The 23,846-nt window shown below is 51.2% G+C and overlaps 1 protein-coding gene across 3 annotated transcripts; it reads right to left on the bottom strand.

Moving 5' to 3' along the window:
- Positions 1-1,954: 1,954 nt before the first annotated feature.
- Positions 1,955-4,061, bottom strand: LOC130931280 (uncharacterized). 3 transcript variants are annotated; one of them, XM_057859931.1, is made up of 2 exons: positions 2,572-4,061; positions 1,955-2,461 (listed from the first exon to the last, which is right to left on the bottom strand). In XM_057859931.1, the coding sequence occupies exons 1-2, from the start codon at positions 4,040-4,042 to the stop codon at positions 2,226-2,228; spliced, it is 1,707 nt and encodes a 568-aa protein (XP_057715914.1). In that variant the 5' UTR covers positions 4,043-4,061; the 3' UTR covers positions 1,955-2,225. The 3 variants fall into 3 exon arrangements, with proteins under 3 accessions (XP_057715914.1, XP_057715912.1, XP_057715913.1); XM_057859929.1 differs by having other exon boundaries at positions 1,955-2,710; positions 2,789-4,061; XM_057859930.1 differs by having other exon boundaries at positions 1,955-3,067; positions 3,146-4,061.
- Between the last annotated feature and the right edge of the window lie 19,785 nt (positions 4,062-23,846).

Genomic DNA, 23,846 nt, shown 5'->3' with positions numbered 1-23,846 from the left:
CTTTATTTAATCCATAAAAACACAGCGCTGTAGAGTGATAAGGTTGTAAAATAAAAACATAATAAAGCTAACTGTTAATTTTAGCTCAGTAGTCATTGATGGATAAAACACGAAGTAGCACTGGTGCCTGATGTACTCCAATACAGCAGGTATAATACATTTATTTTGAACACTGCAAAAACAACAATTTATCCTTAATCCATATAGGCAAAATGCATTCCATCTCCTCAGAAATAGCGCTATGACGTTTAGAGAAGATAGTTGTCCTATTGGATGCTTTGACCATTTTGATGGTTGCCATCTGCTTGAGGACCATCAAGTTCGTAGACATATTCCGGCTTTACTGTCTTGCCAGTTCACTCACACGCACACAACGCTGATAATTTTCTATGATTTCTTTCTTCATTTCGATCGTAAGTGTAGCCTTCTTCCTTTTTTACCACTACTACCACCTGTACTAACCTTCTTGCATAGACATCATCATTATTGACGGGTCAGCTCGGCCATGCACTGCGCAACTCCTTCAAGCAGGGGGCCGCCCACATCAAGAGGAGCAATTCACAAACACACACACGCAGCAAACTCACGGTGGATTTTGGTTCAAAAAGTACATAAGCTGTACCACAAAGCTTGTCTCAGGAGTGATATGCTCGAGCATTCAAGGTAAATATTATACTTTTCGTACCGTGCGTGCATTTTGAAACGTTGTAAAAAAAAAGGGAGAAATTAGCCTCTAAGGCATTGGCATCATAGTTCGCAATTTTTACGTAAAATAAATAACACCTGCACATTTTTTTTTGCTTTTAACCAAAAATCGTGACTGTTTTACATCCATATTTACAAAGAATTAAAGGATTTAAGCATTTATTCACAAGAATTTCAACATAATAAGCTCTTTGTTGTGGACTTATGGTAAGGCGGCGGCACAGTGAACTTAAAGACGAGCCGCACATTCGACATATTTACGTAAAATAAATGCTACCTGCATTTACTGCCTGCAAATGCTATCTACCTATAAAATAATTCAGGGATTTAAGCATTTATTCACAAGAATTTTCAACGAAAAAAGCTCTTTGCCTGTGATTCCACTAGGTCAGCTTTGACGGCCTCGCCAACAATGCAAGCACCCTATTTATCGGCCCCTCGCCCGTGTCCTGTCAATTACATTATGAAGTCTATGCTTTCTTGGGACCCATGATGATTTCTCTCTCAAGAAAATCCGACGTGCTGCCGTCTTGCAGGAAAACAATGAAATTCCAGCGCTGCCATAAATCGTTGTATGTCAAGATTTACGGTAGTATTGTATGCATTTCGTCATATGTCAAGACAGATGACGAGTCAAATTTGACGTCTTATGTAAAAAAAAATCAAATGTCGATGCGTTCATATGTCGATGTACCACTGTATATATGGTAGTTTCTCACCATATTTGCCATAATTATGACACCACATGAAGGTAGCATCAATCTGAACATGCCAAAGTAATTTGTTCTGACCGAATGCATGAACACGCAAGTATCATTTGTATCAATAATTTGTTGTGAAAACAGTGCGTCCGATCATAACTTTAATCTGAAAAACTAAGGAAATTTTGGACAGATAGGAGTCGAGACCTGTGGGGAGAAAATGGTGCTCCAGGAACTAGTTTGAGCCTAACCAGCTTCCATGTTTCAGGTAAGTACATGATATTGTTTTGTGCGCTGATTGAATAACTGAAATCTGTTGTTGCGAGTACTGCCTCAGAAGTCAGCAGTTTCTGTGTGCGTGGAAATTTGGAGTGTGCATGCATGGAAAAGCTATAAAAAAAAAAACACGCGCGCCGGGATTAATTGGTGTGCGGGCAGCCGGTCGTGTTCTTGTTTGTTGCAATAAAAGCGAAAGTTACGTATGTAACTACGGTTCTATGAATCCCGAATGACCGCCAGAGGCGGTGCTGAAAGCACTGAATGATCCCTTCGCGCATGCGCAGTGCGAGTATTAATACCAAAAAAGTCACCTGTGACCCCAGGTTGACCTCCTGCCGGGGTATAAGTTCCGGCGTCAACCTCGTACCAGCCCCTACAGAACCTTCTCGCGTGTGGCACGAGGATTCTGAGTGACGGAACGCTCTGGCGGTCATTCGGGATTCATAGAACCGTAGTTACATACGTAACTTTCGTTCTATTTCATCCCTGCTAACCGCCAGAGGCGGTGCTGAAAGCACTGAATGACCAATACCAGCGGGGTCACGAAGAAACAGACACAAACCTCATAGGGAAGTCCCCTCCGATCCGAAGACCGCACCCAGCGGGTGGGGAGAGGTGACGTCCAAACAGTAGAACCTGAAGAAGGTGCCAGGCGCCGACCATGAGGCGGCGGCACAGATGTCCTCCAGAGGCACCCCTTTCAGGGCAGCCCAGGATGTGGCCACGCCCCTGGTAGAGTGACAGCGCACACCCGACGGCAGGGGGCGACAAGCCATCTGATAGGAGTAAGAAATAGTATCAACGACCCAATGAGAGAGGCGCTGCTTGGAGAGGGCAGAGCCCCGACCACGTGCCCCGTAGCAGACAAAAAGTTGGGACGACCTACGAAAACTTGCCGTGGAGTCCACATAAAGCCTCAGGGCCCTCACCGGGCACAACAGCTCCTGTCTGCCCCCACCCTCCCCAGGCGGGGGGCGGTAACGAGCAAGGCGTAAGGGACGATTGCAACGGGAGCCAGCCAACACCTTGGGCATAAACGCAACGTTAGGCCACAGTGTGACACCTGAACCCTCGGGGTGCCAAAACATGCACGACGGGCTAACCGAGAGTGCGTGCAGTTCGCCAACCCGCTTAGCAGAGGCAACGGCCAGCAGGAACGCCGCCTTGCGGGCGACCCACTGAGGCCCGGCCGCATCCATAGGCTCGAAGGGGGGGCGGCACAAGCTGTCAAGCACCAGCTGCAGATCCCAGACCGGGGCGCGAGGACACCTGCGGGGGTGGAGCCTCAGAGCCCCCTTGAGGAATGTAGCGACCAGGCCGTGGTTCCCCACAGATCCACCAGAGACCTTGGCGTGATGAGCAGAGATGGCAGCGACGTAGACCTTGAGGGTGGACGGAGAGCGACCAATATCAAGGAGGGACTGTAAGAAGTCCAGAACAGTGGGGACAGAACAACTCACCGGGTCATCCCCACGGTCCCCGCACCACTTCACGAACAACCTCCACCGGCCAGCGTACTGCAGCCGGGTGGAGGGCGCCCGGGCGTTCAAAAGTGTCCGCCTGACTGAACTCGAGCAGGCGTCAAACAGCGAGTCGGTCCCCTCAGCGGCCAGACGTGCAGGCGGAGACGGCGAGGATCGGGATGCCATAACTGGCCCCCCAACTGGGACAGTAGATCCCGCCTCTCGGGGAGGCACCAAGGCTCGCCGACACACAGGCTGCGCAGCAGGGGAAACCATAGGCGAGCCGGCCAGAAGGGGGCCACCAGCAGCAATGAGTGCCCCTCCAAAGACACCCTCCGAAGCGTCAGCCAGATCAGAGGGAGCGGCGGGAAGGCGTAGAGCAGGACCCTCGGCCAGGGGTGGGCCAGCGCGTCCTGACCGAGAGGGCTGGAGCGCTCCCCCAGGGAAAACCAGAGAGGGCAATGGGCCGACTCCCGGGAGGCGAAGAGGTCCACCTCGGCTTGGCCGAAAACTCCCCAAATCGCGCGCACCACCTCGGGATGGAGGCGCCACTCCCCCGGCTGGAGGCGACGGCGGGACAAGGAGTCCGCCAGACGGTTCAACTGGCCGGGAAGATAGGCGGCCCGCAGACTCGCAAGACGAGGGGCCGCCCACACAAGAAGACGGCGGGAGGCCTCCAAGAGATGAGCAGACCTCGTGCCCCCCTGGTGGTTGATGTGGTACACGGCGGCAGCGTTGTCTGAACGCACCAGCACGTGCCTTCCCCGTAGGAAAGGGTAAAAGTGCCGGAGAGCCAGGTGAACCGCACGCAGCTCCAGGACGTTGATGTGGACAGCGTGGTCCCGCAGAGACCAGCTGCCCCGAGCAGCCCTGCGCTGCCAGACGGCACCCCATCCCAAGCGACTGGCGTCCGTAGTGACCACCTCGCGACGGACTGGGGCAACCCCCAATGGAACTTTAATCTGAAAAACTAAGGAAATTTTGGACAGATAGGAGTCGAGACCTGTGGGGAGAAAATGGTGCTCCAGGAACTAGTTTGAGCCTAACCAGCTTCCATGTTTCAGGTAAGTACATGATATTGTTTTGTGCGCTGATTGAATAACTGAAATCTGTTGTTGCGAGTACTGCCTCAGAAGTCAGCAGTTTCTGTGTGCGTGGAAATTTGGAGTGTGCATGCATGGAAAAGCTATAAAAAAAAAAACACGCGCGCCGGGATTAATTGGTGTGCGGGCAGCCGGTCGTGTTCTTGTTTGTTGCAATAAAAGCGAAAGTTACGTATGTAACTACGGTTCTATGAATCCCGAATGACCGCCAGAGGCGGTGCTGAAAGCACTGAATGATCCCTTCGCGCATGCGCAGTGCGAGTATTAATACCAAAAAAGTCACCTGTGACCCCAGGTTGACCTCCTGCCGGGGTATAAGTTCCGGCGTCAACCTCGTACCAGCCCCTACAGAACCTTCTCGCGTGTGGCACGAGGATTCTGAGTGACGGAACGCTCTGGCGGTCATTCGGGATTCATAGAACCGTAGTTACATACGTAACTTTCGTTCTATTTCATCCCTGCTAACCGCCAGAGGCGGTGCTGAAAGCACTGAATGACCAATACCAGCGGGGTCACGAAGAAACAGACACAAACCTCATAGGGAAGTCCCCTCCGATCCGAAGACCGCACCCAGCGGGTGGGGAGAGGTGACGTCCAAACAGTAGAACCTGAAGAAGGTGCCAGGCGCCGACCATGAGGCGGCGGCACAGATGTCCTCCAGAGGCACCCCTTTCAGGGCAGCCCAGGATGTGGCCACGCCCCTGGTAGAGTGACAGCGCACACCCGACGGCAGGGGGCGACAAGCCATCTGATAGGAGTAAGAAATAGTATCAACGACCCAATGAGAGAGGCGCTGCTTGGAGAGGGCAGAGCCCCGACCACGTGCCCCGTAGCAGACAAAAAGTTGGGACGACCTACGAAAACTTGCCGTGGAGTCCACATAAAGCCTCAGGGCCCTCACCGGGCACAACAGCTCCTGTCTGCCCCCACCCTCCCCAGGCGGGGGGCGGTAACGAGCAAGGCGTAAGGGACGATTGCAACGGGAGCCAGCCAACACCTTGGGCATAAACGCAACGTTAGGCCACAGTGTGACACCTGAACCCTCGGGGTGCCAAAACATGCACGACGGGCTAACCGAGAGTGCGTGCAGTTCGCCAACCCGCTTAGCAGAGGCAACGGCCAGCAGGAACGCCGCCTTGCGGGCGACCCACTGAGGCCCGGCCGCATCCATAGGCTCGAAGGGGGGGCGGCACAAGCTGTCAAGCACCAGCTGCAGATCCCAGACCGGGGCGCGAGGACACCTGCGGGGGTGGAGCCTCAGAGCCCCCTTGAGGAATGTAGCGACCAGGCCGTGGTTCCCCACAGATCCACCAGAGACCTTGGCGTGATGAGCAGAGATGGCAGCGACGTAGACCTTGAGGGTGGACGGAGAGCGACCAATATCAAGGAGGGACTGTAAGAAGTCCAGAACAGTGGGGACAGAACAACTCACCGGGTCATCCCCACGGTCCCCGCACCACTTCACGAACAACCTCCACCGGCCAGCGTACTGCAGCCGGGTGGAGGGCGCCCGGGCGTTCAAAAGTGTCCGCCTGACTGAACTCGAGCAGGCGTCAAACAGCGAGTCGGTCCCCTCAGCGGCCAGACGTGCAGGCGGAGACGGCGAGGATCGGGATGCCATAACTGGCCCCCCAACTGGGACAGTAGATCCCGCCTCTCGGGGAGGCACCAAGGCTCGCCGACACACAGGCTGCGCAGCAGGGGAAACCATAGGCGAGCCGGCCAGAAGGGGGCCACCAGCAGCAATGAGTGCCCCTCCAAAGACACCCTCCGAAGCGTCAGCCAGATCAGAGGGAGCGGCGGGAAGGCGTAGAGCAGGACCCTCGGCCAGGGGTGGGCCAGCGCGTCCTGACCGAGAGGGCTGGAGCGCTCCCCCAGGGAAAACCAGAGAGGGCAATGGGCCGACTCCCGGGAGGCGAAGAGGTCCACCTCGGCTTGGCCGAAAACTCCCCAAATCGCGCGCACCACCTCGGGATGGAGGCGCCACTCCCCCGGCTGGAGGCGACGGCGGGACAAGGAGTCCGCCAGACGGTTCAACTGGCCGGGAAGATAGGCGGCCCGCAGACTCGCAAGACGAGGGGCCGCCCACACAAGAAGACGGCGGGAGGCCTCCAAGAGATGAGCAGACCTCGTGCCCCCCTGGTGGTTGATGTGGTACACGGCGGCAGCGTTGTCTGAACGCACCAGCACGTGCCTTCCCCGTAGGAAAGGGTAAAAGTGCCGGAGAGCCAGGTGAACCGCACGCAGCTCCAGGACGTTGATGTGGACAGCGTGGTCCCGCAGAGACCAGCTGCCCCGAGCAGCCCTGCGCTGCCAGACGGCACCCCATCCCAAGCGACTGGCGTCCGTAGTGACCACCTCGCGACGGACTGGGGCAACCCCCAATGGAACGCCCTCCAACAAGAAAGCCCCGTTCCTCCACGGCGCCAAGGCCACCGCGCACCGGCTGGAGACTCTCAGTAACCGTCGTCGGTGCCGCCTGGCGTCCAGGCGAAAGCCATTCAGCCAACGCTGCAGGGGGCGCAAGAAGAGAAGACCAAGGGGCACGACCGCGGTCAGGGACGTCAGCACGCCCAAGAGACGCAGAAAGGTCAGATACGGACGTACCTGACCCACCGGAAAATGCGAGAGGAGGCGAAGAGCGGCCTCCACCCGACGGGACGACGGTCGAGCCAACATGGCCACCGAGTCCAGAGACACCCCGAGGAAGGTCGCCTGCTGAGAAGGAACCAGACACGACTTCCCCAAATTCACTCTGATGCCCAAGCGATCCACGTGGGCAAGAAGGACTGCCGTATCGCCGTACGCCTGAGCGCGCGACGGCGCACACAGCAGCCAGTCGTCGAGGTAGGGCAGAATCTTCATGCCCACCGACTGGAGGGGAGCCAGACCAGCCCGCACAACACGGGTGAACACCCTCGGGGAAAGGGAGAGCCCGAAGGGGAGCACCCTGAACTGCCAGTGGCGACCCCTGTAGGCGAAGCGGAGAAACCGCCTGTGGCGAGGAGCGACCGGCACATGAAAGTAGGCGTCCTTCAGGTCCACGGAGGTGAACCACTCCCCCCGGGCGACCACCCGCAATACATCCGCGACGGTCAACATGCGGAACGGAAGTACCTTCAGGTACCGATTGAGGCCCCGCAAATCCAGAACCGGCCGAAAACCGCCGGTCTTCTTCGGAACCAGAAAATAAGTTGAGTAAAAACCCCGGGGGCAAGCCCGGGGATCCACAGGCTCGATGGCCCCCATGGCCAGGAGAGAAGACAGCTCCCGGCTCAGAGCCAGAGCCCTCGCCGGGTCCGAGACAGTAGTCACCCGGACCCGGCGGGACACGGGGGGCCGGCGTCGGAACTGGAGCACGTACCCATGGGTCAAGGTGGATATCACCCAGGGGTCCGAAACTCGAGCAGCCCAGTACCTGAGCTGCTGGTGGGAAAAAAATCCGACTGCCGGCCCAACGGCCTCAGTCCCTGCCCCTCCGGCCCCGACGGGCCCTGGGGGGCTGGCGGGCGGGATGCCCCGCCTGCGCCCGACGTGGAGGCAAGCGGGCGGGGTCACGAAAGGAATCGGCTGAATGCCGGGAGGCTGGCTGGGCACCATAGCCCCCATCAGGGGAAAGGTGCGCCGCACGGCGAGGACGAAAACCAGCAGAGGGAGCCCCCAGCCCACCTGCAGGAGCGGAGCCCCGACGCAGGCCCGACAGCTGTTGCCTGGTCGCACGGGCCGAAATAGTCCTCTCCAAGGCAGACACCGCCGCCGAGCCAAAAAGATGGCCGGGTTCAACCGGAACGTCACGGAGCGTCCTCCGGGCAGGCTCAGTCAGGGGGGACTGAGCAAGCCACACCTGACGACGAGCCTGCACAAGATAGGACATCGTCCGCCCGAGCTCCCGCGTCACCAGGGCGAACGCGTGCAACGCCGCGTCGCAGAAGCCCACGGCAGAGGTGTCAGCACCGCTCTCGGGCAAGGACGCCGAGAGGGCCAACAAGAGGTGAGCCATGGAATTACCGATGCGCCCAGCACGCGCACCGGCACCATAGGCCCGGAGAATGAGTTCATCCGTCAGCCGACCCTGTGGCTGAGGGCACCGCACAACCGGGCGGAGAGACTCCTCAGGGGACACGATGAGGGATGCAATGGCGGGCTCAACACCCGGCATGCGGTCCAGGCCCACAGCGGCCGGATCATGCATGGCCGCCAGAGCCCGACCATCGGCCGAAAGACGAGAGAGAGCCGCCGGATCCCTCCAGCCCGCATGGAGCTCCCTAACAAAGTCGGCCGAAGCAGGGACCGCAAAATTCGGGGCGGACCGCTGGTGCCGAAAAAATGCGCTCGCCGGCGCCGAAACGGGCCGTTGAGGCAAGTCCAGCTGTAGACGCGCCAACGCGCCGCGCAGCACCGCCAGTATGGAAGCGTCAGGGGAGCCGGCTGACGAGCCCAGCGCAGAGGACGAGGAGCCGAGCTCCGAAGGCACAAACGCCGACTCACCCACGTCATCATGGAACATGGAAGCCGAAGCCGCCAGCGAGACGGCATCGGCCTCCAGGTCAAGGTCGGGCATGCCAGGCGAACGCGGATCAAAAGCAGCCGCTGAGTCACCCGGGGGACGGTCACCCAATAGAGACCGCAACTCAGCCACCTCCCTGCGCAGCCGCTCGACATCAGAGGCGAGCAGCTCGTCAACTTTCGATCTCTTCGGACGGGGGCCGGACGGAGGAGCCGAAGGACCGCGACGCTTCGAGCGCCTAAGCCCAGAAGGGGGCCGCGTCTCAGATGCGGACGGGCCCCCGAGCACGACGGGGGAGGGGGACGAACAAACATCCGCAAACCCCCCGCGTGGGTCGTCAGATAGGCCACAGCAAGCCGCACACCGGTTCAGGGTGTCGGACGGCCCAAGGAGGGAACCGCAGGCCACACAGCAGTGAGAGCCCTCCATAGCGACGCGACCGTGAAAACAGCGAGCCGAGGGAAGGTGGCGCGAACGGCACCTACACGGCAAGCGCAGGCAAGCCAGCAAAAATGCTAACCACAGGTAAGCTAGCGAAAAAGGCTACCCACGGGTAAGCTAGCGAAAAAGGCTAACCACGGGTAAGCTAGCGAAAAAGGCTAACCACAGGTAAGCTAGCGAAAAAGGCAAACCACAGGTAGGCCAGCGACCGATCGCCCACAAGCGGCGGAAAAGCGACGCCACACGGCGAATGCCCGCGCGCGGCCAAACAGGGCGGCACGGAAGCCGACGCGGCGGTCGAGCAACGCGCCGGCGGGGACAATCAAACGGGCGAACGGAGCCGGCGGCCGCGCAAACAGCGGGCCAGCCGTGATCACTCACCCAACACAGACGCCGCCGGCCGGGAGAGGGGTCGCGCACGAAGCCGTCACCGGCGCGGGTCGGCAGTAGTCCCAAGTCCGGAAAACGAAACAAGAAGAAAGCCCAAGACTTCCCGATTGCCAATAGAGTGACGCAGCCTTAGGAGGGCGAACCCGCAGCTCCGACTCAAAGTCTAACAAGGCTATACGCGACACAAGTAGCAACTGCCACGCGAGAAGAAAAAAGGGGCTGGTACGAGGTTGACGCCGGAACTTATACCCCGGCAGGAGGTCAACCTGGGGTCACAGGTGACTTTTTTGGTATTAATACTCGCACTGCGCATGCGCGAAGGGATCATTCAGTGCTTTCAGCACCGCCTCTGGCGGTTAGCAGGGATGAAATAGAACTACCTGTTATGTGTGATTCTGTGCTGTCTGTACTTTCTACCGATCATACCAAGAACCACAGTGAAGTGGTAATTTTCCATTGATTATCATGTTTAACTGGTAGGAGTGACCTATTGGGAGATTGTTGTTTTAGCCTCGCTGGTCTGTGAATCAGTCTGTCACTGCTGTTTAATTAAGCTCCCGCCCTTGCTTGTTTATAAACAATTCAGATCAGGTTCTCATACCGAGTAGCCCTCAAGTAAGCTCCTAAATCGGGTAGGCTTTGATTTTTTACAGACTAAAAACGGTAAAAAAAAATTTCAGAGGAAAAATTCCAAATATTAGTTTAGTAAAACGAGACATTGAGTTTTCGTCTACTAAGACTAGACGAAAACAAACACCTTTTCAACCGACAAAAATATGAGAAAGACATAAGTTTTTATCTCCAAAAGACACGACTAAAATTAAACGAGCTGCCAAGCACAACACTGCTTTGACCTCAAAACCCAGGTGGAACGCAGCCCAGCTATGGCACTGGCTGAAACGCTTGTTTGTACCTTATTCCGCCTTCCAAAGTACACCTACTGTTCAGCAATTCCCCGCGGAAGCACAGCTCCCCTCCCCAGCTCGTCATGCTTAATTCAAAATACTGTCTATTACTAGCAATGATCCTTGTTTTCCCGTGTTGTCTGAATTTTGAGTGGAATAAGCTCAAAAAGCCCGGGTGAAATTAGATTTACTGGTCATTATCCTTTTATTCAGTATGCAATATTGATAACTCCTGGGAGAGCTGCGGGTGCAAATGATTTCATTATCAAGGGTTTAATAGAGTCTGCCCCAAATGCATTTTCACTTCATTTTCATTCTGTCTTTAAAATTCCTGGTGATCCTGGTGAACTTGAACAATTTTCTAAGGAAGACAAAATACAAAATAACACTGTGGACTGGACCATTTACAAGGGCAATTTAGTTCCCTGCAGCTGTTATTCTCCCCCCAAAATGACATAACACATAACAAGATGATAAATAAAAACAAGACTTGCAACAGGACTGGAAAATGCCCAGGAATTACAGCAATGCATTGGTCTCTATACCAAGATTTTGTTGATGATTTACAAGCTAAGAATAGATTATTCCCAGCTAAGGGAAGTGCACTGTGCAACTAGTCTCAAAGAAGCAGAACTCTGTGTGCATGTTTCAGCGTACCACAATGCCACCCCCTTCAAAAAGAAGCGAGTTTCCCAACCCAATTGCTATTGAAAAATCAATACATCTGTGAGACAGCCGCCAACAACCCGTAACGTTCCCTACAATCCCGCTGTGACTGAAAAACAGGTGGAGGAGAATTAAAGATCTTAGGAAGAACAGTGACATAGGGCAGCGACAGGAATAGGTTGAGGGAGAGTCTGCAACAGGAAGCTCAGTTATAGTTCTAAGCAGTAAGTGCATGAGCACACTCACATTGGAAAGGAGCTCAAGAATACACATGAAAGAAAAAAAACTGATAAGATGATTATTACATGGTTATTAAATATTTGCTTTTACCAATGAAGGCTCACAATAAAGAATTAATTGCTATAATACTATGTCCCATGATTGATTACAGAAAGAGATATTTTAGTGATTGATAACTATAGATATGTTTAGCTCTTGATAAAACTACCTTGTCATTCTGACCGGTTTAAACCGGACCCAGGTTCCAGAGGTCAACTTCAATACAAGCCACAGACATTGAGAAACTAAAACTGTCTGGGACATTTAAGAAATCATATTGTTGCATTTTATTACTGACCAAATGCTATTGCTTCATGAAATGTATTTGATGAGATAATTATAAAGTTATTATTATATATTTGCGCTAATCAATTGCTGCCCGCAATGATAAATGCTTTTGCTTTTTATTATTGTTCACAAAGAATGTTTTGTCTTGAAGAAGCCTCTTGCCTGGTCAAGGGCAGAAGAGGCCGCTTTGCTTTGCTGAAATGTGCTGACACACATGTATATAATTCCACATACATGCACACACATAGCCAAACAAAGACAAGGGGTGTCGCCAGCTTGCTTCCCCTTTCCCCTTCAAGGGCAAGACACCCGTCTGTTGCTAGGGCCATCCCAAATAAAAGTGAGGTAAAGGAGGGGCTAGACAGAACGATTGCGGAAGCTGTATAGTTTTCCCTCCTTCTCCTTGCAAGCTTTTCAACTGAATCGAGTTCTCTCCTTATTTTTGTTAATGTTTATACAGTGCCCTCCATAATTATTGGCACCCCTGGTTAAGATGTGTTTTTTAGCTTCTAATATATATATACATACATACATATATTTAAAATAATATGGGACCTTAATGGAAAAAATTATTTATTCAGTGGGGAAAAATCCCACATAATGAAATAATTATTTGACATCAAATAATGTGTGTTGAAGTTGAAGCCTGGGACTGTGTTCTTTGGTCAGATGAGATCAAGACTGAGCTTTTTGGAACCAAACACTCTAAGTGGGTCTGGCGTGCCACGAAAGATGCGCATGCTGAAAAGCACCTCATACCCAATTTGAAGTATGGGGGTGGGTCAGTGATGCTGTGGAGCTCTTTTGCTTCCAAAGGCCCTGGGAACCTTGTTAGGGTGCATGGCATCATGAATGCTTTTAAATACCAGGATATTTTAAATCAAAATCTGTTGCCCTCTGCCCGAAAGCTGAAGATGGGTCGTCACTGGGTCTTTCAGCAAGACAATGACCCTAAACATATGGCCAAATCTACACAGAAATGGTTCACCAGACACAAAATCAAGCTCCTCCCATGGCCATCTCAGTCCCCAGACCTTGTTTTGTTGGCAAAAGGGGTTGTACAAAGTATTAACACCAGGGGTGCTAATCATTGTGACACACATTATTTGATGTCAAATAATTATTTCTATATGTTTTTCCCCACTTAATAAATGCACTTGTATTGAAGGTTGGATTTTTCTCTTTTTTCCCATTAAGGTTCCATAATATTTGAATTTTTTAAAAAAAAATATTAGAAGCTAAAAAACACATCTTAACCAGGGGTTCCAATAATTATGGAGGGCACTGTAAATGTCGTCCTAAGGATTGTTATTTGAATTGGACAAAAACGGTCAGATTCCTCTAAAAACTCTATATTCATATTGTCTTGTTAATTTAAGAAAGTCTACAGGTTCAATGTACAATGTCATACGAATGGTTTTGTTTCGTAGCAGTAAAATTCAGAGAGGGCCAGTGGTATGTATGTACAGTACAAGAAATATTTTGGTCGTGACTTTTGTAAATGATTTAATACCCCCTTGTGCTAATTACAAACTGCAGCTAACCTGTTTTCTGCTGTGAAGGTCATGCTCAGTGGGCTTTTAATACAGCTGATAACAACTAGCAGCTCCTTCAGCAGAGATGCTCACTTATGATGTTACCTAATTTTCACTTAGCTAGAAGAGTGTGCCCATGAGTTATTTTCATGTTCACTGAAGTAATCAAAAATACATCATTTGAATGTGAAATGAGCTGAAAGTGTTGAAAAGTATTGTTTTTTCTTTTTTTTGTAACAATTAGTCAATATCATTATTTTTATTCATTGTGCTGTTAATATACTGTAGTCAGAGAAACCACATCAAGTATCCAAGAGATGGTAGAAAACATGCCCCCAAATAATATTATTTACTTGTTAAATCATATGAAATAATCATCCCTCAGTGGATGCATCAGACCATTATGAGGCCACTGTGTTGGGTACATGGTTCTTTTGGGGGCATTTTGTACCTCCTGTCTACACTGACAAAGTAAAACACAGGAAGAGTAATTGCCCGTCAGCCAGAGGAGAATTGTGGATGTAGCTTGTCAGGCAAGCACTGAGACGTTGGGGAACAGCACAGCACACGGTCCTTGCTTTTGAGGCAGGCATGTTTTTAAAATCACTCATGCGGGCATGATGACATGTGGATGAGAAGTGAGGTATTTTCCTCACTGCAGAAATACCAATTTACCTATTCGAAATTGTTGCTGTTGTGTGGCAAGCCCTTTATTTGTTATGATAAAACAGCTCAACAAAAAAACAACTATTTTGAATGGCCACAATTTGCGCTAAAACCATCTCTCGTTTGATACATTCCAGGTTGGAAATTTATTAAATGAGAGCATTTAAGTAACAAACATACATGACAGTCATGTGTGCCAAAACATTTGCTTACATGAAAATGGATGGGCTTTAACAAAAAGTCCTATCTTCATACGGACGTAGGTCTAGCTGTGCCAGATCAATATATAAAATGATGGAATTGAAAGTTAAAATGTTAAGCCCTTGTTGTTATTTAACTCTTAACGTCAAATCCCTAATATTTCAGTCTTGAGAAAAAATTTGAGGAATTAGCCTTACTGTACCAAAACTTTGGAGGAACATGTAAGCGTGTTTGTGCGTGTCTGTCTACATGCATCTGTGTGTCCTGTGGATGGAATAAAGCCCTGAGTCCAGATAGCAATTTTAGACATTACCTACATTGATGAAGGCAATATTAATTACCGTCAAAATGCTTTAATTCTCATTTCGGTACCATGGTCAGAGCCAGCCAAGCACTGATGTCAGGAGCTGCCAACATGAATCCTGGTGTAAACAATTCTTGGCGAACGCAGATTTGATTCTGGCAACACTTACCTTCACATACAATATTTATAGTACTTTGTACTTACATTTATTAAACCGCCAAGCATTTCAAGGTTTATATCTGGGGTGCCCACACTTTGTTACCTCTGGAGTTACTTTTCAAACGACCATCCTCAAATGATCTGCTATACCTACATCCACACATACATACACTCACGCATACACACCTACATACATATGTATGTTATAGACACCTCCCCCCCACACACACATACCGTAATTTTCGGACTATAAGCCACTACTTTTTTTCCCTCATCATAGACTTCATAATGATATTGCCTTCAAGTAGGGGGCCATCCCACAATCCGCTTCAGTTATTCGCAGTCGGCCCCAGCGACACATGCAGCAATCCAACGCTGGATTTATGTTGAAGGAAGCATTGTCTCAGTAGTGATTTGTTCAAGGATTCAAGGTAATTATTATATTTTTTGTTTTAAGGTAATTATTATATTTTTTGTTTTTTCACAAGAATTTTCAACGGAAAAAGCTCTTTGTTGTAAGGCTGCCGCCACGTTGTCTAACAGACTAGCGTCGTACTTCGACACATTACGTAAAATAAATGCTAACTGCACGTTGGTTTTTTTTTGCTTTCAACCAAGAATCGGGACTGTTTTATGTCCATATCTAAAAAGGATTCATGGACTTAAGCATTTATTCACAAGCATTTTCACCGGAAAAGCTCTGTTTACATATGGCAGCTGCCACATTGACTGATAGACTAGCATCGTACTTCGACAGATTTTCGTAAAATAAATGCTAACTGTACTTTTTTCTTTTTTTTTGCTTTTAACCAAAAATCGAGACTGTTTTATGTCCATATCTACAGTGTATCACAAAAGTCAGTACACCACTCGCATTTTTGCAGATATTAAGTATATCTTTTCATGGGACAACACTGACAAAATGACACTTTGAGTCAATGAGAAGTAGTCTGTGTGCAGCTTATAATAATAGAGTTAATTTATTCTCCCCTCAAAATAACTCAAAATATAGCCATTAATATCTAAACCCCTGGCAACAAAAGTGAGTACACCCCTTAGTGAAAGTTGTCAATATTAACATACAACATGCCAACTGTCAATATTTTGTGTGGCCATCACTATTGTCCAGAACTTCCTTTACTCTTCTGGGAATGGAGTTGACCAGAGCTTAACAGGTTGTTACTGGAATGCTCTTCTACTCCTTCATGACAATGTTGCGAAGCTGCCGTGTTAGGATTCTCGGAATGGAGGGGATCTTTATGCAGACACAGGCACGGTGTGGCAATGAATAAAAATGCTTTATTGTGTCCAACACAAAAGCAGTGGAACTTCCTGATCGGGGTAGCCGAGTGGGCGTGAGGCGATGAAGCTCGGGAAGGAGGCAGGCGTGAAATCCGACAAGGGGCGCGCAAAAAACAGGACCTGGGACAAGAGCAAAAAATGTCGTGAGCCGGTGATCAGAGAATTAAGTAAAGAATGCGAGATACAACTGACTTAGCAAACAGACACGTTGATCGGGCGACGAGGTGGCGTCGTCCACTGCTTTTAAAGAGGGCTGATTATCATCACCATCACCTGTGGCCGCTCACCCCGTCTCGTGCAATCTGTAATCAAAATAAAAACAGGCACACCTGCAGGAGGTGGGCCAGGGCTCAGGAGGGAGGAGCAGGAGCCCTAACAGGACCCCCCCTCCTACGGGCGCCACCTGGCGCCCGACGAAGACTTCCAGGATGGGTGCGGTGGAAATCACGGATCAGCTCGCGGGACAACACCCACCGGGCTGGAATCCAGGACCGCTATTCCGGGCCATAACCCTCCCAGTCCACCAGATACTGGAGCCCCCGGCCACGACGGCGGACGTCGAGAAGCCGCTCCACACGGTAGGCAGGACCCCCATCGACCGAGAGAGGTGGCGGAGGCGGCTGAACAGGGGGGGCCAAGGGACTCGTGGAAACCGGCTTGACTTGGGAGACGTGGAAGGTAGGGTGGACTCTGAAATGGGCAGGGAGCTTAAGGCGCACAGCACTAGGGTTCACTAACTTTGTGATCTCAAAAGGGCCAACGAACCGGGGGGAAAGCTTAACAGACTCAGTTTTCAGTGGCAGGGACTTTGAAGACAGCCACACTTTTTGGCCGACGGCGTAGCTGGGTGCAGGTGTGCGGCGACGGTCAGCCTGGGCACGGGATTTCTCAGAGGCGCGGAGGAGTGCAGCGCGCGCTTGCTCCCAGACCCTGGAACAACGATCTATGTGTCCTTGGACCGATGGGACGGCGAGGTCCCGTTCCTGTGAGGGGAACAACGGGGGTTGGTAACCCAAGGAACACAAGAACGGTGACATACCCGAGGAGGCATTTGGCAGGGAGTTGTGCGCGTATTCGACCCAGGGCAGTTGATCGCTCCAGGTGCTGGGGTGAGCCTGAGTAGTGCAACGGAGGGCCGCTTCGAGCTGTTGGTTAGTCCGTTCGCACTGGCCATTGGTCTGTGGGTGGTAACCCGAGGAGAGGCTCACGCTCACGCCCAGGGCCGCACAGAAAGCCTTCCAAACTTGTGAGGTGAATTGTGGTCCGCGGTCAGAGACTATATCTGCAGGAATGCCGTGCAAACGGAATACATGGTCAGTGAGCAGGGTTGTGGTTTCTGTGGCTGACGGGAGCTTGCGAAGGGGGATGAAATGGGCGGCTTTGGAGAACCTGTCCACGATGGTGAGTATGACTGTGTGACCCTTGGAAGGAGGCAGACCGGTGACGAAATCTAGCGCTATATGAGACCAAGGGCGGCTCGGAATGGGTAACGGGCGGAGAAGTCCAGAGCTGGGCTTGGTGGTAGTTTTGCTGCGGGCGCAGACTGTACATGCCAAAACAAAGGATCTGGTGTCCTCCGACATTGACGGCCACCAGAACCGCTGGCGCAGCACAGCCATCGTTCTACGTATGCCGGGGTGGCAGAACAGCCGGGAGGAGTGAGCCCACTCCAGCACCTGGGAACGGAGAGCTTGGGGCACAAACAGGTCAGGTTGCGGGCCAGTTCGGGGGTCTGGGTGCTCATCATGGGAGTCCTTCACCTTCCGCTCAATCTCCCACTCCATTGAGGCGAGGAAGCAGGTTGGTGGAAGAATGGGGGCAGGTTCCTCCTTGGGTTCGGTGGTCTGGAACTGGCGTGACAGGGCGTCTGGTTTGGCGTTTTTGGAACCTGGAATGTATGAAAGGGTGAAGTCAAAGCGGCAGAAAAACATGGCCCACCTGGCTTGTCGTGGATTCAGCCTCCGGGCGGACTTGAGGTACTCCAGGTTTTTGTGGTCGGTGAGCACGACAAAGGGCTGGGATGCCCCTTCCAGGAGGTGGCGCCATTCTTCCAAGGCCAGTTTTACCGCCAAGAGTTCCCTGTCCCCGATGCTATAATTGCGTTCAGCGGGAGAGAGCCTGCGGGAGAAAAAGGCACATGGATGTATCTTGCCGTCGGCGGGCTGGCGTTGGGATAGCACAGCACCCACGCCTATCTCCGAGGCGTCGACCTCCACCATGAACTGCAGCGACTGGTTGGGATGAGCTAGCACCGGGGCAGAGGTGAAACGGCTCTTGAGGTCGCTGAAGGCGGAGTCTGCAGTCTTGGACCAAAGAAACGGCTTGGCAGTGGAAGTGAGGGCCGTGAGTGGAGCCGCGATCCGGCTGTAATTACGGATAAAGCGGCGGTAAAAATTGGCAAAACCGAGAAACCGCTGTAGCTGCTTTCGGTCAGAGGGGCGAGGCCAGTTCAGAACTGCAGTGACTTTTGCCGGGTCCATGCGTAGCTCACCCTGCCCTACGACGTAGCCGAGAAACGTGGTCTCCGGGACATGAAACTCGCACTTTTCTGCCTTGACGTACAGTCGGTTCTCAAGGAGCCGCTGGAGCACTTGACGGACGTGGTTCTCGTGCTCTTGAGGTGTGCGGGAGAACACGAGGATGTCATCCAAGTAGACCACCACAAATTTGTTAATCATGTCTCCCAGGACGTCGTTAATGAGGTTCTGGAAAACCGCTGGAGCGTTTGTGAGTCCAAATGGCATTACTAAGTACTCATAATGGCCCATGGGTGTATTAAAGGCGGTCTTCCACTCGTCGCCCTGCCTAATACGGACAAGGTGGTAGGCGCTACGTAGGTCGAGTTTCGTGAAAATAGCAGCACCTTGGAGGGGGGTGAACGTGGAATCAAGAAGGGGAAGAGGGTACTTGTTTTTTACTGTTATCTCGTTCAGGCCTCGGAAGTCTATGCAGGGTCTCAGGCCGCCGTCTTTCTTGCCTATGAAAAAGAATCCCGCACCTACAGGGGAAGACGACGGGCGAATGGCACCAGTTGCTAAGGACTCTGTAATGTATTTTTTCATCGCCTCCCTTTCTGGTAGCGAGATGTTAAAGAGGCGACCTTTGGGAAGAGCCGCACCAGGAAGGAGGTCGATAGCACAATCATAAGGACGGTGTGGGGGGAGCGATGCTGCGCGGTCTTCATCGAACACCTGCCCCAGGTCGTGGTAGCATTTTGGTACCGCGGACAGGTCAGGTTGTCCCATGCTCTGGACAGGACGAGCAGGCACTAAAGTGGATTTCAAACAGTTAGCATGGCAGAAGTCACTCCACGCAGTTAGCTTGGGGTGTGTCCAGTCTATGGCAGGGTTGTGTGTTTTTAGCCATGGCAGGCCGAGGACCAACGGTGTGCCGGGACTATGGAAAACTAGAAAGGAGCTCACCTCTCTGTGGTTTCCGGACAAGATGACGTCGACGGCTTCTGTTTTATGACTCACACTAAAAAGGAGACGCCCATTGAGTGCTGTGGTTTTTAACGGGGCAGGAAGCGGATGCGTAACCAGCCCCAACTGCTCCACGAGGCCACGATCCATGAAGTTCTCGTCAGAACCACAATCCACAAGGGCGGTCACTGTGCGGGACTGGTCCTTCCAGGTGAGTGTGGCTGTGAGCTGGAGCCGGCTTGAGGAATGATTGGACATGTGGCTCACGAGTAGTCCCCCTTTTCTGGGTGAGCCCAGACGCAGCGGGCAGCTGCAAATAAAGTGCCCACCTTGACCACAGTAAATACATAATTGTGCAAGATACCTGCGTGTACGCTCCTCCTGCGACAGCCTGGTGTGGCCAAACTGCATTGGCGCGGTCCTTTCAGCAGGGGGTGATGTCGTTGGCGCCGTGTCAGTGGCCAGGACAGGAAGCGGGGATGGTCGCGGGAAGACTGTGAGGGGCAAATGCGGGGCGTCCGGCCGCACCCTGCGTTGTCTCTGGCGTTCACGCAGGCGATTGTCAATTTTGATAGACAGGCTGACGAGATTGTCCAGGGAATCTGGCTCGTCCCGGGTGGCCAATTCGTCCTTGAGAGGCTCGTTCAATGCGCGGAGGAATACCTCTTGTAGGGCCGCGTCGTTAAAACGACTCTCAGCGGCCAACGTCCGGAACTCCACTGAGAATTCGGCGACGCTCAGAGACCCTTGGCGAGCCGACATGAGCCGTTTGGCTGCCTCTTTGCCGCGGACTGGGTGGTCAAATATTTTGCGCATTTCTTCGGTGAAGGACGCGTACGAGCGACACACGGGGGATCCCTGCTCCCAGACTGATGACGCCCAATCGAGAGCAACCCCGCTTAGGCAGCTAATAAGGTAGGCAATTTTCACTCTATCTTCGTGGTATGTGTGTGGCTGTAGCTCGAAAACTAGGCTACATTGCAACAGAAAGGCGCGACAAGTGCCGAGGTTGCCATTGTACGGCGCCGGAGCGGGGACGTGAGGCTCTCGGCCCGTAGCAAATGACGGCGGGTTACTTGCTGGAACGCGGTTTGGCGAGGCGGCGGCGTGGCGAAGAGGTGACGGGGCTAGTTGTGCTTGTAAGGCCCGGAGTGAGTGGGAAATGGCCGTTACCTTATGGAAGAGGAAGTCAATGGTTTGGTGTTGGTCCCGGAGTGACCTGGGAGAGCCGGAAGGATTGTCTGCGAGATCCATCGTGGCCCGATCAAACTGTTAGGATTCTCGGAATGGAGGGGATCTTTATGCAGACACAGGCACGGTGTGGCAATGAATAAAAATGCTTTATTGTGTCCAACACAAAAGCAGTGGAACTTCCTGATCGGGGTAGCCGAGTGGGCGTGAGGCGATGAAGCTCGGGAAGGAGGCAGGCGTGAAATCCGACAAGGGGCGCGCAAAAAACAGGACCTGGGACAAGAGCAAAAAATGTCGTGAGCCGGTGATCAGAGAATTAAGTAAAGAATGCGAGATACAACTGACTTAGCAAACAGACACGTTGATCGGGCGACGAGGTGGCGGCGTCCACTGCTTTTAAAGAGGGCTGATTATCATCACCATCACCTGTGGCCGCTCACCCCGTCTCGTGCAATCTGTAATCAAAATAAAAACAGGCACACCTGCAGGAGGTGGGCCAGGGCTCAGGAGGGAGGAGCAGGAGCCCTAACATGCCGGATATTTGAGACTTTGCGCACCTCCACCTTCCACATGAGGATCCCCCAAAAGATGTTCTGTTGGGTTCAATTCTGGAGACATGCTCGGCCAGTCCATCACCTTTACCCTCAGTCTCTTCAGTAAAGCAGTGGTCATCTTTGAGGTGTGTTTGGGGTCATTGTCATGCTGGAACACCGCCCTGTGACCCAGTTTCTGGAGGGAGGGGATCATACTCTGCTGCAGTATTTCACAGTCCATGTTGGAGTTCATGTTTCCCTCAATGGAATGTAACTCTCCATGCAGCCAAAGACCATGACATTCCCACGACCATGCTTGACTGTAGGCATGACACACTTATATCTTTGTACTCCTCACCTGGTCGCAGCCACACATGCTTGAGACCATCGGAACCAAACAAATCAATCTTTGTCTCATCAGACCATAGGACATGGTTCCAGTAATCCATGTGCTTTGTTGACATGTCTTCAGCAAACCGTTTGCGGGCTTTCTTGTGTACCGTCTTAACAAGAGGCTTCCTCCTGGGGTGACAGCCATTCACACCAATTTGATGTAGACTAAGGCGTATGGTCCTAGCACTAACAGGCTGACCGCCCACCTATTCAGTCTCTGCAGCAATGCTGACAGCACTCCTGCGACCATCTTTCAAAGAAAGCATTTGGATGTGACGCTCAGCACGTGTGCTCAGCTTCTTTGGATGACCAACCCGAGGCCTGTTCTGAGTGGACCCTGCTCTTTTAAAATGCTAGATGATCTTATCCACTGTGCTGCAGCTCAGTTTCAGGGTATTGGCAATCTTGTAGCCTTGGCCATCTTCATGTAGTGCAACAATATGTCGGCCCTGCGCCCCGTGTCCCGTCAATATAATTATAAAGTCTATGCCCTCATTTTAAATTCTGCGTCCTATAGTCCAGTGCGGCTTATTTGTTTATTTATTTTGGGTTAATAGGTAACACTTTATTTGACAGCGGCGCCATAAGACTGCCATAAGACCTTCATAATTATGACATGAGACTGTCATGGGCATTAATGAATGCTTATGACGGATGTCACTGCCAATGGGTTTTCCCATTGTGAGTATATCAAATACTTGTTCTCCCCACTGTAAGTGTCATCCGGCAAATTCTGTCACTAACTCCATTTATGTCCAGCTTGGAACTTTTGCATCTATTCGAAAGTGAGATAATTTGGCAGATGACGCAAAATGAAATCTGTCATAAGTGTTGAAGCCATATTATTCATTAGCAAAGTTGTGTTCATATTCTAAGTTCATATTTCAGTACTGGTCACCCATTGTATTGGTTTGTTGTATTTTGAAAAGATGGCACCCCCTTTGTGTAGTTGATGGTACGGTAGCTGCAAATGGTGCACTAATCAACTGACACCTACCAGGTGTGTTTAAATAGAAATGAGAAGCTAGTTTTGTTTTGGACACGGACAGGATAGCCACACAGTTTTTTTGACCACCTAAACCATCTGAACATTTTTAATACACTTACAAGACATACGACCACGACTCATGACCACTGACCACAAACAAAACTCAAGTCGCTTGCAATAAGAAATCCCTCACCATTATTTGGATTGTGAACAAGCTTGGAAACGCCTCGATCGCAATAAACAAATACTGGATCATCATCAGAAGGTGCTTTTGAAATTTTATACCTCGGTTAGCAGGGCTACTTGGTAATCGAAAGCCGGTACATTAAGCATTCATTAATGCTCATGGCCGTGTCATGTCATTATTAATATGATCTTATGACAGTCTTGTGTCAAATAAAGTGTTGCCAAATACAAAAACTAGCAGTTATTGAAACAATTGGAACAGAAAAATGAAGATTTAATAGCATAGAACATGAATTTTGATTATTTGCATCTGTAGCGCTGCAGTGAATGCTAGGAGGCATGTTTGATGACGGCAGGTGGCAGCAGAGGTTGACTGTCTCCTCCTAGGGAGCAGTGATGGTTAAAGAAAGCTTCTTGAAGCAATGAAGCTTTGCAGCCAATTGGTTCTAAGCTTCATGGTGGGTCATTTGGTCTTATGACATCTTATGATGCCGCTGACAAATAAAGTGTTACCGGTTAATATCTTTTGGTGTAAATATCCCAGAATACAGTGAGGAAAGCAGTGGCTTACAGTCCAGTGCGGCTTATCAATGAACAAATTACGTTTTCTTGTCAAATTTGGCGGGTGGCGGCTTATAGTCAGGTGTGGCTTATAGTCCAAAAATGACAGTAAATAAATAAACAAATACGATAGCAACAACAATAACAATAAATACAATAGAAATATCAGGGAAAAGGAACATGAGAAACTGGAGAAATACCAAGGGCTCAAGAAAGTGCTGGAGAGAGCCTGGAAGGTGAAACCAACAGTAGTGCCCGTGGTCATAGGAGCACCGGGGGCCGTGTACCCACACTGGAGACACTCAAACTCCAGCCACCCACCCTACCAGAAAGAGATGGGGGTGGGAGAGGGAAGAGTTTTTTTTTTTTTTTTTTTTTAGTGTACACACACAAAAGCACACAGTGATGTTATTTTCTTATGTCTTTTCTTGTTGGCAGCCAAGATGTAAAGATGTGTTTGTACCCAACATTGTGTCAATTGTGTAAAAAAAATCCTTTCTTCAACAGCTCCCTGTTGCTTACAATCCAATCCAATTTAGTTGCCTCAGAGAACTGCGTGGTCAAACCACATAACATGTCACTGACCTTTTATCCACTTCCATGCTTTTGCTCTTCCTTTTGGTGTGGGGTTTTCATTTTACACTGCTCGGTGCTTTCAGTCTGTAGTACGAAGTACAT

This window comes from Corythoichthys intestinalis, chromosome 15 (genome assembly GCF_030265065.1).
Source record: "Corythoichthys intestinalis isolate RoL2023-P3 chromosome 15, ASM3026506v1, whole genome shotgun sequence".
Taxonomy (NCBI): domain Eukaryota; kingdom Metazoa; phylum Chordata; class Actinopteri; order Syngnathiformes; family Syngnathidae; genus Corythoichthys; species Corythoichthys intestinalis.
This window is presented reverse-complemented; position numbering and strand designations above follow the sequence as displayed.